Genomic DNA, 21043 nt, shown 5'->3' on the forward strand with positions numbered 1-21043 from the left:
GCTGTTCGGAACAGACCATGTATACATGGTCATAATTAGTGTGAAAATCGTAGAAGAAGTTGCAGTTTGTGAACAACACATAAAATTCGATTAAATAAATTTTCTGCAGGCCATACAGTCTATGTTTTAAATATCAGTACAGTTGCTCATTCCTTCAGGACGAATATTGAACAGTTTTCACAGATTTATTGCCAATGAAAGGATATATAAAGAGATGGCCAAGGTACCAATCATTACCCATGATGCGCAGTTTGACTGAAGCTAGTGCAATGGTTTGAGGTAGTCTTGTTCTGTAACACATCTCGATTATAGCTTTCTGTTTTGCACCAAGTTGAACGTGCAGATCATTTGATAGGACTAAGAAGATTAGAGAGTGTCTCCGATCGACGGAGGACAAACAGAATTCAGTCGGCGTGTCGGTAGTATAACACATACCATGTACACGTCAAAAATTCTATGTAGCAATGACTGGACGATCTATCAGTATCAGAATGATCCAACATAAGCTGCATTAGAAGTTGAGACATGGAGAAATAAGCCGTGGTAAAGCACGCATATAGTCGCACCAACAACAGCGTAAATTTAGCCGTCAGTCATGTTTTGGCTATGAAGAAGAACCCGTTCTCAGAAGACATAAAAATTCACAAGTACGACAGTAGTATCAACAGCGGAAAAAGGAAGAAGCCCTGATTTCCCCGCTGTAGAGAAGGACTCTTGCAGGTCACAAGGGGAAAACTACAATGGTAATCTACAGGAATGTACATATGACCTCTGGCCGCGTGACGGACTTCAGTCCACCAGCTGCAGTGGAGGGTGAAGATTTGACCACAGGAGCCACTCCTACTGCTGAAATCGCTAAAGGACAGCTAGTCGAAAATTCTGAGACGAACACGAACTTTCGCCACATCAGAAAATAGAAACCCTCTGTGAACCGTAGACCAAGAGATGATATTTGTATGGAAGAAATTTTTGTGTCTCGTAGACTGGTTTAGTAGACGGTATAAGTCACACAGAGACTATTTAATGAACAAAACATATCATCAACAAGTAAATATACTGGACAACGGAAAGTTCACAGAAGAAAGTTAAACATATAATTGTTTTAGACAGAATTCTTTCTCCTTGGATGAAGACGAAATTAAGACGATGTAAAGCATGAATCAGAAGGTTATCATGGAAACTTGCTCTGGTCACTTTAGCATATACACAGACATCGTGTGTCTTGCTAGAAGTGCAAAAACTTCAGATTTCTCTAAACTGATGTTTTTGTCAAAAGTCAAATTGCAATCTGTTTTATTTGCACAACGAACTATCGTGCGGTAGCCCTCTTTATCTTCAAGCTTTGCCGTAGAGACTACTTACCACTAACACCTATTTCACTTTTATCCCATTTGAAACGTAATAGCTATTTGAAAGTGTTAAAATCTTAATAAATGGTTCAAATGGCTCTGAGCACTAAGGGACTTAAAATCTGAGGTCATCAGTCCCCTAGAACTTAGAACTACTTAAATCTAACTAACCTACGGACATCACACACATCCATGCCCGAGGCAGGATTCGAGCCTGCTACCATAGCAGTCACGCGGTTCCGGACTGAAGCGCCTAGAACCGCTCGGCCACAACGGCCGGCTAAAATCTTAATAAAGATGGACTAAAAAGTGTAAAATACTTTTATCAATATCGTGCGTGATAACTTTCCACTGCCAGTGAATGAGTAACCTCTCCTGTTGAGAATACATTGGTGGATCAATGGGTATGTGGTAAACACATCGGCAGATACCTGATACGAATTATTCACGAAGGTTTCAAAGAAAACTGGAAGTGAATTTTACATAGATTGCACCAGTGAAATTTGGTTGTGTGGGCAACGAATACTAAATCTGTAAAGTTCGTCACATCGTATGCCCTATGAGATACATACAGACATAAAGTGTGATTCATTCATAACTATTTCTGGGGTTTTTGGGACGACTGTGCAAAAGCTGCCAGACAGAGAAATATCACCCACGTCAGTGGACAGAGAGTAACATTATAAGTTTGAGTACATAATGTGCGCAGGGGCGGAGTTGCAGAGCTTGCCATTAGGGTGCACGTTTGTCTGAACATCTAGACAAATCATCTGCTTCGTATTTACATATCGAATTAGTGTGTGCCAGCACATAGGCAACCCTATAACCACCTTTCCAAAATGGGTAGCTGCATTGCGCCTTCCTCGGCAGAAGGAGCTACGACTTCAGTGAACCGTTTGATGTGTTACAAATGGTGCTCATAATGAGCACCTGTTATATGAGTTGCAAACCTGGGAGAAGCTCTGTCCATTGATACGTATAACTTTCTGTACGTTTCATATAAAGTGTCCGAGTAAAGTATGCAAAAGTATAAATCGTAGTAACTTGAAAAGTACTTGAGATATTTGTCGATGGTACGCTAACGCAAATTTGTTTTTACACGCAAAATACACATGGACATGGGCACAATTAGGGGCACGAGAGATATCTGATTTGTATTCCACTACTCTCCAAGCGTTTTGAAGGCGTATTTGGGATAGCTGCACGAATGCGATAGTGCAGATCTGGTAGATCACGAACTGGTGTCTGCTACACTTAACCCTTGATAAGCCCCCAAAGAAAAAAGTGTTGCGTAACGTCTGTGCCTCTAGATGGCCAAGCAATAGATGGACTCCCTCTTCCCATCCAGGGACCTGTGCAAACATGATCCAAGAAATCCCTCACAATGTTCTCAAAGTTGTATGGCGCGCCATCTTCTTGAAAGATCACGTCACGAGGAAGTGTGGCAAAGCATCTCCAAATTGTCTGTGTACGTTGTTGTCTCCGAAGTGTCTACGTACCATGTGCGTTTACCGGAGGCTCCAGGAGGAAGAATGCGCAAGTAACCCTGAGTCATGTTCTAAAATGGTTCAAATGGCTCTGAGCACTATTGGACTTAACAGCTGTGGTCATCAGTCCCCTAGAACTTAGAACTACTTAAAACTAACTAACCTAAGGACATCACACACAGCCATGCCCGAGGCAGGATTCGAACCTGGGACCGCAGCGGTCGCGCGGTTCCAGACTGTAGCGCCTAGAACCGCTCGGCCACCCGGCCGGCCCGTAACTATATATATATATATATATATATATATATATATATATATATATATATATATATATATATATATATATATAAAACATGTCCGAAAGAACAGACACCATCTTCAAATATAAATATCTCAATTATGTCTCAAGTTCTTAGATTTTATATTAAGATGTGTTTAACTCGGGCACCATGTAATTTGTGCCCAGTAAGTTGTCTTCTGACATGGGTGGAGGCTCTTATGAATAACACTGTACAGGGTGAATCAAAAAAGAGCTTTATAACTTTAGAATGATATAGAAATTTGTTGAGATGACTTGCAGAGTAGTTAGGTATGTTATAATGTAGCAAATAAACTCAGTTGTTATTCACGTAGTACATTAGTACCCAATTCAGTCACTAGAAGCACCAGCGTTGTGTATATTTAAAATGGCTCCTTTCACTGGTACGGAGCATGTCCGCTGCGTGTTTTGGTTTCACGGAACGAACTGTTCAACGCAGATCGCTGAAGAGTACCGAGGTGGGATGGTTTGCTACCGGCAAAACGGTGCACCATCTCATTTCTTCGCGGGAGTTCTATGTTTCCTCGATAATCGCTTCCCAGGCCGGTGAAGGACCAGTCGCACTGCCACCTCGCTCCCCAGACTTGACACCCCTGGAATTCTTTCTCTCGGCCAGAGGTTGAAAATACCACTACAGTTGTAAGGTTGTTTTATTCAGAGCGCGACCGGTTTGGGGCTCTTATAAGCCCGACTTCAGGTGTCGTAACTTTGTGCTGTGACCCCAAGCGACCGGGTGGACGAGTACTAGACACGTTGTACTACCAGCCAGCACAGTGAAGACCTTGTGTATGTTCCTCCCATAACAAATAATTTAGCTGACATGAAAAGCTGAGTTTACGCTGCCTTTGTGTAAGTTACGCCCGATCTGCTGCAAGGAATGTGGGAAGCGACTGTTTATCAGTGGCATGTCTTTCGCATCACAAGTAGTAGTCGCATCGAAACAAAATGACAGTTGACACTTTTACGTGAAGCTTGGCGTCCTTTGCTACAGTACGTCACATCTCCCGATTCTGTAAATTATCTCAATAAATTTCTGTATCATTCAAAAGTCGTAATGCCCTTTTCAACTCACCCAGTAGATTTAGGTACATCCACTATTACGTCGATCGCCACTCTCCTACTGTACGTTCTGTTATCGGGTTCCCCTACATGGCAGGCAGCACCGAAAAACAGCTACGCTATGAGGGAAACAAACCAACAACCCAACAGGCGAAGACATCAGGTAAGCACACCGAAGCTTCCAGTCGATTGATAGGAACCTTTCCTTGCAGAGGTCCCCACGATACATCCGGCCACGGATTCCTACGCCGGGTTTCTATTGGCTCCAGGTCTCTATATAGGCCCGGTAGGTGGAAGGCAGACCAGTCTTCGTCCGCTGCTAATGGCAACCGCTATAGCAGAGTCTCCGAGAAGACATCACCGAAGACGCTGTACTGCACCGCCGATCGAAGTACCAGCCGACCGAGAGGAACCACATCTCCGGCTAGATCGACGGACATCTATTGTACAGCCAGCTATTACACTTGCCTGTTACACTAAAAGCTCACCCTGGACGTAATGAATAACTACTGTGCGCTGTGGTACCTGCAGTGGCAGACGAGGTTCTCGGTGCTGGGCTGGCGGGAGAGAGCGCAGACGTCGTGCTGGCAGAGGCCGCAGCAGGCGGCGCTGCCGTTGGGCGGCGCGGCGGCGCCCTCTGCAGCCAGCAGGCGCTGCTGCAGCGCCTCGGCGCTGATGACGTCGGTGGGATGGCGGTGGCGGCGCGGACTGCTCGCCGCTGCGACACAACCAGACAGAGAGTCGCGCTTAGCGTGCCCGCCGCAGCGGCAGCCGCAGCCGGCCAGGCGTCAGTCGCTGCCGTCCGTGCCCACGTAACAGCTGAACCGCGACCGCTCCTTGGGTGCTAAGGGACAAGCGGCGCTGCCTAAGTCACCGACAGCGGATCTGTCCGTGTAACCACCCGTCTGCAGGGCTCTAGTGGTATACACGACGAGACAAAGCTAAAGGACCACCGCCCACCGCCTGGTAGCTTTGCGTGCACGTCACGCGATAAATGTACAAGTGGCTCAGAGACGAAAGGGAGATCATTCTAGCGACAACACGGATCGGATAAGGTGAATATGTATATTGAGCAAGCAGTAAAGGAAATAAAATAAAAATTTGGAGTAGTAATTAAAATTCATGGAGAAGAAATAAAAACTTGGGGGTTTGCCGACGACATTATAGTTTTGTCAGAGGCAGCGAAAGACCTCGAGGAGCAGTTGAGTGGAATGGACAGTGTGTTAAAAGGAGGATATAAGAAGAACATCAACAAGTGGAAAACGAGGATAATGAAATGTGTCGAAACAAATCAGGTGATGCTGAGGGAATTAGATTAGGAAATGAGACACTTCAGGTAGCAGACGAGTAGCACTATTTGTGGAAAAAAATAAATGACGATGGTCGAAGTAGAGAGGATACAAAATATAGGATGACTACGGCAAGGAAAGCGTTTCTGAAGAAGAGAAATTTCCTAACATCGAGTATAGGTTTAATTGTCAGGTAGCCTTTTCTGGAAGTATTTGTATGGAGTGTAGCAATGCATGGAAGTGAAAAATGGACAATAAGCAGTTTAGACAACAAGAGAATAGAAGCTTTCGAAATGATGTGCTACAGAAGAATGCTGAAGATTAGGCTGGTAGATCACGGAACTAATGGGGACGTAGTAAATAGATCTGGGGAGAAGAGGGAATTGTGGCACAACTTGTCTAGAAGAAGGGATCAGCTGGCAGAACACATTCTGAGGATTCAAGGGATGAAAAATTTATTATTGGAGGGAAGAGTGGAAGGTAAAAATCGTAGAGGGAGACCAAGAGATTAATAGACTGAGCAGATTCTGGATGATGTACGAGTGCTATTAGAAAAGTAAAGAACGATAGGTCGCGAAATGGAAACCACAGTGGAAATCAAAACTGTTTTATTTCCAACAGGTAGCTACAACTTCCAGCTACTTATCTCTATAGTCGCCGGTCCGACTTAGACGTTTGTCGTAGCATTGTACCAAATTTCCAATACCCTCGTTATAGAAGGCAGCCGCCAGTGCTCTCCGCCAATTCTCTACGCTGGCCTACAGCTCATTGTCTTCATAGCCAGCGGTTCATGCAAGCAGAGATGAAACTCAAAGGGAGACAATTGCGGGCTGTATTGTGGGTCATCAAACACTTCCACTTGAAAGCGATGCAGGAGCATCTTCACTGCCCCTGCAGAATGCGGCTGAGTGTTGTCTTGAAGAAGAAACAGCACGACACTTACGTAATGTTGGCTGCATAGCTTCAGGCGAAGTTTCTCACCAGGCCCTCGTACTTGGCGGGAGATACTATTGTTCTAGGTATCTTTATGTGCTCTCTGTGTGCTCAGAACTAAAAAGAACATCGGATTTTCAGTGTGGTTTCCATTTCGCGAATAACCCTCCTAGATTCCAGTAGTTAGTCGGAGATGAAGAATCTTGCACAGGGCAGAGTAGCATGGAGAGCTGTATCAAACCAGTCTCTGGACTGAAGACCAGAACAACAAGACGAAATCCACTGACAAATGCGACTTTGAAAAATCGCAGATTGTTTTGGCTGTGCGTCAGTGGAACGAAAACCTCAGGAACGGCGAAGCTAACTGGCAATCCTCTGCTGAAGGAATTTGTAGCCATGAATATGCAACATACCAGGTGGATATAATTAAACTTTACCTATTTAACAAGGAAACTAATCACCGCACGAGTGCAAAATGTGGTAGAATTAATGTCACTGACATGGGGAAGAGAAATAGTGCAGAATCACTTCACTTTTAATATTTTGTCACGGTACATCATACCATTATATTCCGTTACCATTACTGCAACAAAAGGAGCACAATATGGCGCCCATCAATATCCAGAAGAGTCTGAAAACGCTGGATTGCACTCTGCACATCAGAACGAAGCATCTCCGTAGGTATGCTGGCTACCTCTCTTGATATGCTGCGCTTCAGATCAGCACATGTGTGAATGTTGCCCTGACAAACCCTGTCCGTCAGGTAGCCCCACAACCAGAAATAAAGTGATCGTGTCCGCCAACCATTTGGAAACGATCGGTTGATAATTCTATCGTTTCTAAAAGTGTTTTGGAGAAGCAGGTAAACTCCACGAGTGATGTGCAGTGGGGCGCCATCGTGCATGGAAACCGTAGAGTTCAATGCGTCTCTCTCCTGTATGGCGGGTATGGCATGCTGGCGAAGCATATCGCAGTAACGCTTGCCAGATACACTGAACGTCATTGGTCCTGGAGCGACAACCTGTTCAAAAAAGAATGTACCAATGATAAATGTAGCCGTGAAGCCACACCATACCGTGACACGTTTAGCATCCAGTCGAACTTCATGCACAGTGACTGGAGGTGAAGATTCCCACACTCGGCAATTCTGTGTGTTCACTCAGCCGTCAGAGAAAAATGAGCTTCGTCTGTCCATAGGATGTTCCACGGATAACCCTCGTCAACGTCAACCCTGCCAGATAGTGGAGAGCTAAGTCAATACGACCTTGTGGGTCCTATGGTGCAATCTGCTGTGCGATATGGATCTTGCACTGGTACCATTTGAGAATGCTTCGAAGCACCTTCCGTACAGTGGACCGTGGGATGTTCAATTGTCGTGACACAGCATGCGCACTGCCTGACGATCGGGAACTGCACCCAGCGTTGTCTGCCATACCAACAGATATCTCATCAACCATCTGTGGTGCAACCGGTCGGCGGACCATTTCCGGAGCGACGCTCAGTTCCTCAGTTGATTCTGACTTCTTCATCATATTCCGCGCAGCATGTGGAGAAAGAAGATCCTTCCGTAATCCATTCAGCAGGCGATATTCTCGAAGTGCGGCTGCAGCATTACTATTGTTTTGATAATAGAACTTACAAATAATGCCCTGCTCCTTTTGTCCTTGTTCATGTTGAAACATCAACAAGTACGCTGCGACTGGTCAGGGGCGTGAGACTATGAATCACGATAACCGATCACGGCACCAGGTGCCCACAGTTAGGATTGGACTGTGGCGCTGTGACGCATGGAAATAATACACCCCATACTCTTGACTTTAATGCTACCAAGTTTGGTACTCGTACGGCAATTAGTTTTCGTTTTATAACGTGTTGAACGTGAAATGTTTAATTATAATCATCCGTGTTAGAACACATAACGTGAAGGTCGAGACATACTCGTTCTGTAAAGCAGGATAGGCCAGATCTGACGACAGGGTACAATGTTGGTGCAGGCGCAAGTGTTTCGGGGCACACCGCTCAATGTACGTTGTTGAACATGGCACTCTGCAGTGGACGACCCTACATATTCCCCTAGTATCTCAACTATATCGTCAATTAGCATTTTAGTGGGAATGGGTTCATTGAGGTTTGGCTGTGGATTCGTGGAAAAGTGTTTCCTGTTCGAATGAATAACTTGGGCTCCCACGATACTTGTGGTAAGGAAAATCAGAGCTCGTACGGAAAGATACAGGTGTTCATTTTTCCCGCGCGCTATATTAGATTGGAATAATAGAGAATTGTGAGGGTGGTTCGATGAACCGTCTACCAAGCACTTAAATGTGATTTGCAGAGTATCCATGTAGATGTAGATAGATGTAGATACATTTCTTCTTATTGCAGAAGTTTATTCACCCAGATCTCACAAACATACACAGTGATTACTAGTTTCAGCGAAATCAAATCACCATCTTCAGGCCGGCCACGGTGACAGAGCGGTTCTAGGCGCTGTAGTCCGGAACCGCGCGACTGCTACAGTCGCAGGTTCGAATCCTGCCTCGGGCATGGATGTGTGAGATGTCCTTAGGTTAGTTAGGTTTAAGTAGTTCTAAGTTCTAGGGGACTGATGGCCTCAGATGTTAAGTCCCATAGTGCTCAGAGCCATTTTTGAACCATCTTCAGATCATTTGCATCAAAAATTATATCTATGCAATGATTTTAAGACGGAGATTTGTTTAGCTGAAACTAGTAATCATTGTGTACGTTTATGTGACCTGGTTGAGTAAACTGCTGTAATAAGAGTAAAAACTGTGTTTAGCTTCTGAGAGCTTGTCTAGTACAGGTGAAAATGTTAGTCAATCATCGTACATTTGGTAGTAACTGAAGCTGCCATGAAAGCTGTACGTGTGGTAGTAACTGAAGCTGCCATTACAGTTGTTGAGTACGTGAATATTGTTGTTTACCACCTGCATCCATTCCGGCTTCATGTCTTCTCCGACGGCGATGGCATCTTCTAGCTGGATAACTGTCCTCACCACAAGTAGTTTAAGGAAAATGATAGTGAACTAAAACTGATGTGTCGGTAACCCAGTTAGCTTGACCTGAAATAGATGGACTACATCTGGGACGCTATCGGCTACCAAAAAACCCCTGCCGGTAATTTACCTGAATTGTATGACTTGTAGGCACAACCATCTACAACCACATACCTCCAAAAACCTATGAAGGACTTCTCTAAAACATGCCACGCAGCATCGATGTTCGACTGCCTCCCCACCATGGACCAAAACGCTATTAAGTAGGTCGTCATATTATTTTGGCTCATCAGTGTATGTTCAGTGGACAAAATAATTAGACAAGAGAACACTGACCGTTGTGGAGCGTTCTATACGGTGTAGAACCGATATTTGGAGTTCAATCGCTAACGTAAGTCACAGCAGTGAAATGGTGTGTATATTCCAAGCGATTGTAGGAAACTGGGGCAGTAATATGAATCGACGTGGGCACATGGTAAAATGACGGGGAAGAGCTGTTGACAAGGTTCCTGTGGATTAAAACTGTATTCTGGAACAGGACTCAAACCTAAGACCTTTGATTTTCGTGGGTAAGGGCTCTACCGACTGAGGTATCCATGCACCACACGCGACGTGCCCTTACAGCTGTACCTCTGCCAATACCTCAGTTGTATACATTTCTAATATTCTGGAGTCTATTCTGGGACTATAGAGGACGGGTCGTTTTGTAGAAAGGGGAAGTGAAGAAAGGTTAATAATGAGTCAATCGAGTGGAAATGGTGAAACGAAATCAGAACTTCGTGTGTAAGTAAAACAAATACAGAGAAATTGACGTATCTGTGTACGTCCTTCTGGCTTCCTCCAGAAGTACTTGGCGCTACTCACCGGAGACGTTCCGCGGCCTCCTCCTGGTGGCCACCTTGCCCTGGGCCGCCATCTGGAAGGTCCTGGTGATCTCGTCGCCCTGATCCGTGACGCACACGTGCACTCCCTCGCCTTTCCCGCAGCGGGAGCCACCCTCAAACACGAACCTGCCCTCCACCACGCCATAGCGCCTGGAACAGTCGTGCAGATTGCTGTCTCTCTCTCTCCTGTTGCTGACCGGAGGATGAAATTTCGTACACTGATTACATCATACACACAGGCACAGACACACACAAAAACACACACACACATACACACATGAAATACGCGTACGTACATACACACACACACGTACTCAATTTTACATTTTGTGTGGGACACCGGACATCATTGTCCACGAAATAAATTGAAATACTTTCTGCCCCCCTTCCAAGGGTACCTTCAGTACCGGGCGGGAGGGTTTGTGTGCTCCATCGAAGCTGAGGGCTATGCCGACGATAGCGTAGCTACTGGCAGGGTAACCCAAGCTGGACACGCCTCAACGGTGGAGCCAGACGAAATGTCTCCCACCTCACCTAGGACAGGGTGGCCTCTATAGGCGTGGTGAAGCCAACCTTACTAGAGGAGTAAATCCTGACATCAAACCCTGGTCCTCTAACCTGGGGGTTGCGTCAATCGGTCAGCACCCCATTTTCCACAAAAAACTTCTACAAGCTCGAAAATCTAAAGCGCAGCCTTGGCAGGGTGGAGGATAACAGGAATACAACAAGATGTTATTAATTAATCTTTGTATGGATTAATCCTGTAATAATAATAACACTTCCCATCCCTCAAATTTCAACCCAGAATTTTAGGGAGGTTTCCGTATCTTAACAGGGGTTGCTGGAACGGGAAATCCTATCCCAAATATTCCCTATTGGGAACTCGTTTCGTAGTTTGATGTTGGTCAAACGTAAAGGCCGATGATATATGACTGTATCGCCTCCACTTTTACTGCACATTTAAAGGCCTCCATCTAGAAAGTACTTAGTATTAGTGAAAAGTTGAAGGTATCGCGTAATGTTTATATCTGATCAAAAGTATCCGAACACCCCTGTGTAACGGAGAATTGCTCAACATACGTTACGAGAGGCGAACCCACCATATAAGAGAAGACCTAGAACAGTGTGTTGTCAATAAACAAGCAGCAGCAGCAAAATGAATCGGTCTGGAGAGCTGACGTTGACAAGTCATTAGATGTCACCAGACTATCATATCCACTAGGGACATTTCTGCCCTTCTAAAGCTCTCCGAGACGACTGTTGCCGAAGCGTGTGTGAAACAAAAAGACGACCGAGAAACTCAGCTAAACCAGGACCAGGTAGATGTCATGTACTGACAGTCAGGATCGTAAAAAAAAATCACATGAAATCAGCAGAAGAAATCACTCGTAAATTCAAAAGTACTATCAGGAGTCCGGTTAAGACAAAGACTATGAGTCGAGAGTTAACGGCCGAGCAGCTTATCATAAGCCACACATTTCTATAGTCAATGCTAAGCGACGCTTCTGGTGATGTAAAGAGAAACGCCAGTGGACAGTGAATGATTAGAAACGAGTGACTTAGAGTAATAAATCACAATAACCCTGGGGCAATTCGCGATGGAAGGGTTTGGGTTTGGCGAATACCTGAAGACAGTTACTCGCCGTTGTGTGCAAGGCCAGCATTCAAATACGAGAGCCGCGCGGGATTAGCCGAGTGGTCTAGGGCGCTGCAGTCATGGACTGGGCGGCTGGTCCCAGCGGAGGTTCGAGTCCTCCGCCGGACATGGATTTGTGTTTGTCCTTAAGATATTTTGGGTTAAGTAGTGTGTAAGCTTAGGGACTGATGACCTTAGCAGTTAAGTCCCATAAGATTTCACACACATTTGAACACTTTTTTTGAAATACGAGAGAAGTAGTGCTACGATGTGGGGGTGTTTCTCGTCGTTATTGCTCTAAATACGGAAGGATATGAACGCATATATGAGTAAAAACAGTCTTGATTACAAATTCCTTTTGAGTGACCGGCAACCCTCAACGTCTACATAGATCGTTTATGCTGTCGTTACAGCACTTTGTGACAGATTTTCAGAATGTCGCATCGATAGATGACGCCGTTTCTACGGCAACCTTCAACGTCTGTATAGCTTATCTTTGCTAGTAGCTTCTCTCTATCGCTATAGCAACCTTTGACAGCTATTCCACATATCTTTGCCAAAAGCACGTATTTTAAGGAACGGATAACAGAGGGCAACCTAAACCAGTTTATTTTAAGCTAATTATTCACTACAGTTTATACTTTTGACGAATAGCTATTTCATAGCAACTTTACGATGTATTTTAACTGTAACTCTTCTTCAAATCTTAGTAATATAGACTATTGTAATACATTTTATGCTAATAGTGCACATTATACTTCTGATTTGTTTGCACCGATGTCATACACAGAACGGTGAGAGGGACTAGTGCTACTTAAGATCACTCCCTGCCTATCCATTTAGTAGTCAGTTCAGCGTCGTGGGTCGGCGCAGCTTGTTCCATGGAAGTCCACCTGCCGTTCTGAGTGTATGTAGTTTGTACGTATGTTATTTCAGAGTCTGAGGATTGAAACCGGTCAATGCAATTAAAAAAAAATTTGAGATAAAGACTGTTTATAATTATATATTTTTCATTATATTATATCAGATAGCTGATAATGTTTTCAAAAATTTTACATATATGTGTGGAGTCTGTGCTTTTGGACATCGTCGCTGCTGATTCCGCATAAAGCGCCGATGCAACGGATATCACCACTTCCTTTCCTTCCCCCTCCCCCCCCCCCCCCCACTTAACCTTCAGTTTATATTATAAGAACATATTTTGCAGCTTCACCTACTGTGTAAGTAGAGTAACGTCTCTTTATGAGAATGAGAATACACCCTATCATAACGCAGTGACCTTGAGTCATGGTTTGTGGACAGTCACATTCCTGAAATGCACTGCCCTGGCCGAATCCTCTAACAGGGTAAAAATTTTGGAAATTTCTGGTAAGATCTTACGGGACCAAACTGCTGAGGTCATTGGCCACTAAACTTACGCATTACTTAGTCTAACTCAAACAAACTTACGCTAAGGTCAACACACACATACACACACACACACATACACACACACACACACACACACACACACACACACACCCGTGTCCGAGGCAGGACTCGAACCTCCGACGGGGGAGTGCCGCGCGACCAGCGACAAGGCGCCCTAGACCACGAAGCGACACCGCGCGGCAACTGAGTCCAATAGAACGCCTTTGGGATGAGTTACTGTGTTGACATCCGGGCCCCGGAGTCCAACACTACTACCCACTCGACTCTCAGTGGGAGTGGGCTGTCATTCTACCATAGACATTGAGATACCTCATTGAATGTACTCTCAGCAGAGTGCAAGCCGTCATAAAGGCGAAGGATGGACACACCCCATATTAATGTCCGCTAACAGGTGTATGGATTCTTTTGATCCGATAGTGGAGACAGAAATGTGTAGCCATCTAAGGGAACAACGTGAGGGGACCATAGAGTCAATCATAAATTTTGGAGGTTTTGTTTTATAACGCAGCTGTGGGGGTAACCATTTAATGTATTTTATTTCGCTCGACTGGTAAATTGTTCACCTTCATCATTTTATTTATTCGATCGTATCATTCCTAACACTCCATTGGGAAGTTCACAGACAAACTACTAATAACAGCTGTGGCAATTACCGCTTTATGTTGAGTACATCTTCTCTATATGTCAACCATAGTGTTTAGCATAAGCTGTTTTTAACACCATTTATAAAACGAAATAGCCACGTTAAGCTTTGGGTGGTCGTAACGTGTAGGTCAATTACTATAGCACGTGAAAATACATGTTATTAATGATCTGTGACGTGCACCCGTACTTACATTACTAGCAATACTGGCTTTGTGACAACTACCATATTTCCACTCATAGGCACAATGGCAGTGGCGGCCAAAACTTCATTATTGGCTCTCTTTATGAAGTATAAATTTTCCTGTTATCATTTAACCAACTTTCGCATTTTCTCTAAAGTCTGACCAATTTCCATATTGTGCTATTTTAATATCTTTGTATATTGGTTTTATGTTTTATTTGGAACGAAATTTTTAAGCATCCGCGTCTTTTCCATATTTTAATTTTTACGAAGATTAATTTGGTTTTTCTTGTTTCATGGGTGGATAATTTTTCTGTCGCCCTATATGGGCAGGAAGGCGTGACGCCCGTGGCTAAAGGATATGTAACAAACACAAAAAAGAAAAACGATAATCCAAAAGGTTAGACTAATGAACAAGGTATCTAAAAGTGATTTTAAAATGTGTAAAAATGAATTAATGGAAGATTTCCACAGCTTTTAAATTAAAACAGCAATATGAAAAAGTATAACTAAAACGGTGAGAATACATTTAAAACACTTAAAACAAGATGCAAAACGCCGTGATCTTCAAAATGGAGGACTGCACTGTGACCAAAAGCAGAAGGAACTTCCCTGAGAGGTAGTCTGTTGTTGTAGGGGAAAAGTTACCTGTTTAATTGGGAAGAACACTGTGGGTATAAGGGTGGAGCGTTGATGGGTAGTATCGATGGAGAAAGAGAGGATGTTGGTGAGACAGGAAGAGAGGAAAAGTTGCAGGTATTGGTAAGACCAAAGCGTGATGCGGAAAAAGTGGTATGGAAAGAGGGAGAGGAAGGGAATCTAAATTCGACTCTACTAGATGCCCGCGCGCACAGCGTCCTTTGAGTATCCGTATTTAAAGAACAATAGCAGTCAGTTGCAAAAATCCATAATTTATTGCACATCTAGATCTCGGCTATAACATCTTCATCATCGGTCATTTACTAATAGAGCCATAAACCTACCAGCATGTCAGAGCATAAATTTGTGACAAATTACACTAGACTTTGCATGGAAGAAAAAAACAATTTTGTACTGTGACAAGTTGGTACTTTGATGACTCTTCTGGTGATGAACAGATGATGACTTCAGTATAGTGGAAATATAGATTTTCAACAACTTGCGTATTTTTGCGACTGACTGAGGTCCTTCTATAAATCTAAGGAGAACGGAAAGCTGAGGAAGGAAAGAAAGAAGGCGGCATCAGGAGACGGGGTGGGTAGGTTGGAATTATAGTTGGTAGGATGGGTAAATCTGGAGACAGATTTGGTTGTCTGGGAGAGACAACTGGTTGAAATTTCTTTTGGGAGAAGATTCAGGTTTGGAACATTTTTACGAGAGCTATATGCAAATCTATAAAAGATTCCCTAAGGTTATGTTATGCAGGGATTCATCTGCCCCGAACGATGTTGTTTTATGCAGCCCCGAATGACAGAACAATGTTGTTGGCCATTTCGTTCTGGAAATGCGAAGAATATTATCAAAATGGCACAGAATAACTACTAAAGTATATGAATATATCTTAGACTTATTGTACAAATTTTGTTTATGGAATTATTTTAGCATTTAGCATGGCGAGTCAAATACTAATCTTTTCGTTGGGTTCTACACCAGAAAGTTGTTACTTCCATGCTTCTCAGGTTTATTTCTTCTGTTAATTTCGTTGTTTTAGATGGTGAAACACACTTCATAATGCAACATTTCAGAACTATTTACGAACGATTAAGTACTGTAAACGGAATAAACTTACAGAGACATCCAAAACCTGTATAACCACCCCGATAAGTACACAAGGAAAAATTAGAGACACTCGGATCATTACGATAGTACGTTACATTTTGGCCCAAAAATACCGTGTAACCCACAGCAAAACCGCACTTTTATGTGTTACACTATGATTTCACTTTCCAACAGACGCCAGAAGCTCTGAGAGGGAATTTATATAGATTATGTGGCTGTCGTCAGTCTGGAAACCATTCGTGCCACAAACATAGTGCCGGTTTGCACAAAACGACGTCGGTGGGGACAGCTGAATCGTCCTATATAATGTTTACTGACGTATGGCAACACAAATGTAAAAATAGAGATTTGTATCGAATGCATATTGTGCTTCAGCCTCTCACACTTCTATTACAGTGCAGTGTGGTAATGATGTGATACAAGTGCCAGTTTGTGATTGGTGTATAATTTATCTCTCACTTCACACTTATGCATGGTATGATCAAGTGCTACTATATGTAGTACAATATACTGATTACGTTTATGTATATGTTTTCTCTATTTCTACACTGTGTTTTTCCCTTATGAAGTGTTATACAAATATTATTTATGGTAACACGGCAAGTAGATGTATTTCATGATTATTACTTTTTTCCCTTACGAGAGATCCGGTGGAGGTAATGCTCCGACAGCCGTAATCTGTCAGAAAAACCAATGATCCATAAAGATTTATATCAGTATATCTTGCTCGCTGATCTCTATAAAGACTTCCTCTATTCCGTCAAGTGCCGTCGTTTAACCCCTCTTTAAGAAAGATAATAAGAGAGACGTCAATAACTACTGACCTGTTTAACTGCCGACATCGTTCTCCAAAATTTTTCAGAAGGTGATGTATTCTAGAATTGTATCTCACCTTAACAACAACAGTATTCTTAGCAAATCACAGTTTGGGTTCAAAAGGTTGTTCTAGTGAGAATGTCACTTTCACGTTCACTCGCCATATTTTACAAGCATTAAATAATAAAACAGCGTCGGCTGGTATTTCCTGCGACCTCTCTAAGGCATTTGACGGTGTGAATCACAGTATTATCGTAGACAAATAAACGTTTTATGGGATTGATGGTACAGCCTACCAATGGATAATGTCATATCCAAACAAAAGAATGAAGAAACCTGTACTTATTGTTCAAGCGGTATACTGCAGGGATATATTCTTGACTGGGGAGAAATCACGTATGGGGTTCCCTGAAGTTCAGTCATAGGTTCATTATTGTTCCTAATATATGCAAACGAACTTCCACTTAACATATAACAACCATAATTAGTTCTTTTTGCTGATGTCATTAGTATTGTTATCAGTGGAAGCGTACATGCAGAAACAGAAGAACTGGCAAACAAAATTCTTAAAAGAATCATTGATTTTCTGCGAATGATCTCATGCTCAATTTTGAAACAGCACAACATATTCAGTAATGCACATCTAGAGGCACTACACCAACGATAAATGTAACACATGGTGAGGAAATAACAAAAAGGGTGAAAACTTTACAATTCTTAGGGATGGAAAAAAACGGCTCTGAGCACTATGGGACTTAATTTCTGAGGTCATCAGTCCCATAGACGCTAGAACTACTTAAACCTAACTAACCTAAGGAAATCACACACATCCATGCCCGAGGCAGGATTCGAACCTGCGACCGTAGTGATCCCACGGTTCCAGACTGCAGCGCCTAGAACCGCTCGTCCATCCCGGCCGGCTTAGGGATGGATATTTATAAGAATTTAGATTGGAAAAACACATTTTGGGGCTCCTAAAAGAACTTAGTTCAGCCACATTTGCGCTTCGAATCATTCCAAATCAAGGGGGGAGAGAAATCAGTAAGTTGTATTTTGCATATTTGCATCGAGTAACATCATATTGAATAATATTCTGGGGTACCTGATCTTCAAGAAATAAAGTCTTCATTGTGCAAAACCGTACTCTAAGAATAATATGTGGTGTTCTACTATGGCCATCTCGTGGACATCTGTTTCAGGTGTTAGGCATTCTGACTACTGCTTATTTGTTCCCTCATGAAGCCTTTTGTCTTTAACACAAAAAGTGGTGCAAAATGATGCAACAAAACTTTCTTATCACTTCTCTGTCTCAGAGACAACAAAATAAAATTTGGAAGGAAACTGAGAAAGTTTCTCCTTGACAGCTCCTTCCATTCAGTAGAAGAATTTCTATTACTATAATATGTAAAAGGTTGTGGGTAAGAATTTCTAACTCACATACATCCTGTATTTTTTTATTTTTGTAATAAAATGCAAAATGATTCAAGGAGCATGTAACCAGATAAACCTAAACTAAAACTTAATCCTAAATTATCCTTTCAGAGCATTTCTGTGCAATAAATAGTGTCTGACTGTGGAATATCCCCAGAGAGCTACTGAATAATGTGTGAGCCTCACCTGAGCTGGCTGATGTCCCAGAAGCCGAGTAGCCTGGGTGGTACGCCAGAAGTCAGGCAGAAGCGCTGCTCCTGGACGTGAAGGCGTGCGGGTCCAGCGGCGATCTTGGCTCGTGGAGGCGCCGACGACATCTGGATGAGGAACTGAACGTCTGTGGGACAGAGGGCTCTTCACACTAGCGAAAATCACGTACACATATACATGGCTACAAGAGGATACGGAAGTCTACGAGACGCGAGTGTACGCAAAGCGACGTGTACTGCCAACTTATTCTCATCTGATAACCCTTAGGAAATGGAATACATGGTGTCTTGAAAAGACAGTATAAAACGAACATCAACAAAAATGAAAAGAGGGCAATGAACGCAGTCGAATTAAATCTGAGATCTTGAGATGACCAGATGAAATTAGATTAGGTAAAGAGACACGAATAGTGTCACCCAAACTCATCGAACATTATTCGTGTCCGATGAGTTTGGGTGACAAAATAACTGATGAGAGAAGAAGTGGGATGGATATAAAACGCAGATTGGCGATAGCAAGAAAATCAATTATGATACAGAGACATCTACTTACAATGAATATAAATTTAAGTTCCATAAGGACAGAAACTGAAGTAATGAATTAAAATTTGTGCCAATGTCTGGATCTCCAGCTTACTTGGTAGATGCGTTAACCACTACACTACCACGGCAGTGTGGCCACCGCAGCTGTACAGAGTACTCTGGTCCAGTACCCTCCATAACACAAACTTCAATTCACACCTTCAGCCCTTTTTCTCCTTCTTCAATTGCCAATGTTACCGAGGGTCTCCAATGATGGAAAAGCACTCCAGATTTGCACGTAATGGGGAAATCTTGTCTGTATATGAGGCGCAGGTGGTCTATTGAGCTGATGGAATTACCTTTTCCTGCAAATTTTTTGATGATTGAAGAAGCGGAAAATGGACTGAAGGTCCGAAGTTTATGTTAGGGAGGACAATGGGCTACGGTAGTCCACACAGCAGTGTGGACTACAATGCCATAGTTGTGTAGTGATTAGCACATCTACCTTATAAGCAGGAGACATGGGTTCAAGTCCTGGCTTTGGCACAAATTTTAAGTCATTACTTCAGCTTCTGTCCGTATCGAAGATAAAGTTAAGACTCGTATGTCACTAGGAAAGTAAATGCCATAAATTTAAATGTTAAGAATTCGTTTCTGAACTTATTTGTGTGCGGTGTAGCCTTGTATGGAAGTGAAACGTGGGCGCTAGGGTGGTATGAAGAGAAAAGAAGCTTTTGAAATGTGATGCTACAGAAGAACGCTGATTATTAGTTGGGTAGACTGAAGAACTAATGAAAGAAATTTAAGCACAAGTTAACTGAAAGAACGGATCGGTTGATAGGACTCATTCTGAGGCACAAATGTAAAGACAACTATTAACAGTGGGCAGTTCCACGGGTAAAGGCTGTAGAGAGACACACATGAATGCAGTAAACAGGTTCAAATGAATGTAGGTTGCTGTTATTATTCGGAGATGAAGGGAATTGCACGAGATAGATCAGTGTGAAAAGCTGCATCAAACCAGCCTTTGGGCTGTAAATCACAATAAACTACCACATTAAAATAAGAATAGGACTGTGCTGTTGACTACTTAGGATGCCGAAACAGGACGATATATTGGTGAACCACCAGAGACTTTAGCTTTATGAATGTTATTAGCATTCATGCTGCTACTTCGTGGGAGTAGTAATGGTTCCTGGTGATAATATCAGTAACTGTAGGTCACAGCCCTGCATAACAGTGTTCTGAATAAAACTTGTAGTGGAACACTTCTCAGGGAATATTTTTCATGCAGGTGGGGAGAATATGCTGCTAAATAATCGCCGAAATTTTCAGTGAAAATCTTCAAATGTCTTTTATTTTGGATAGAGCGACTAGTTTGCGTTATAGACCTTAATATTCCCACTATTTAAATCTGCAATGCTTGAAAATGGCCTACGCCCGAAACTAATAACACTGCGCAATATAAAAGACAGCTAAATGTTTTCCCCATGAATATCTACATAAAAAAAAATAATAATTCGATAATCCGTTATGTCAAAACACGTACAAGAATGATTAGGTATTCTATTTATTTCAATTGCAATACGAATTTTCTCTTGATCTAACATTGTGTATTTACACTGAAGAGCCAAAGAAACTGGTACACCGGCCTCAGATCGTGTAGGGACCCCGAGAACAAGCAGAAATGTCACAACATGACGTGGCATGGACTCGACCAATGTCTGAAGTAGTGCTGGAGGGAATTGGCACCATGAATCCTGCAAGGCTGACCATAAATCCGTATGAGTACGAGGGGATGATGATCTCTTCTGAATATCACATTACAAGGTATCCCAGATTTGCTCAATAGTTTTCATATCTGGGGAGTTTGGTAGCCAGAGGAAGTGTTTAAACTCAGAAGAGTATTTCTGGAGCCACTCTGTAGCAATTTTGGACGTGCGGGGGGTGTCACGTTGTCCTGCTGGAATTGCTCATGTCCGTCGGAATGCACAATGGACGTGAATCGATGCAGGTGATCGGAAAGGATGCTTACTTGCGTGTCACCTGTCAGAGTTGTATCTAGATGTATCATGGATCA

General features: G+C 43.0%; 1 protein-coding gene across 1 annotated transcript in view; it reads right to left on the reverse strand.

Moving 5' to 3' along the window:
* Nucleotides 1–21043, reverse strand: part of LOC126455814 (uncharacterized) — a 394337-nt gene that overhangs the window by 104291 nt on the left and 269003 nt on the right. The window contains exons 5-8 of the mRNA XM_050091575.1: nt 18419–18569; nt 10315–10484; nt 5014–5058; nt 4740–4932 (exon numbers count right to left, since the gene is read on the reverse strand). Of these exons, the coding sequence (XP_049947532.1) occupies nt 4740–4932; nt 5014–5058; nt 10315–10484; nt 18419–18569 (559 nt within the window). The remainder of the gene's footprint in view (nt 1–4739; nt 4933–5013; nt 5059–10314; nt 10485–18418; nt 18570–21043) is intronic.

Source organism: Schistocerca serialis, chromosome 2 (assembly GCF_023864345.2).
Source record: "Schistocerca serialis cubense isolate TAMUIC-IGC-003099 chromosome 2, iqSchSeri2.2, whole genome shotgun sequence".
NCBI classification, from domain to species: Eukaryota; Metazoa; Arthropoda; class Insecta; order Orthoptera; family Acrididae; genus Schistocerca; species Schistocerca serialis.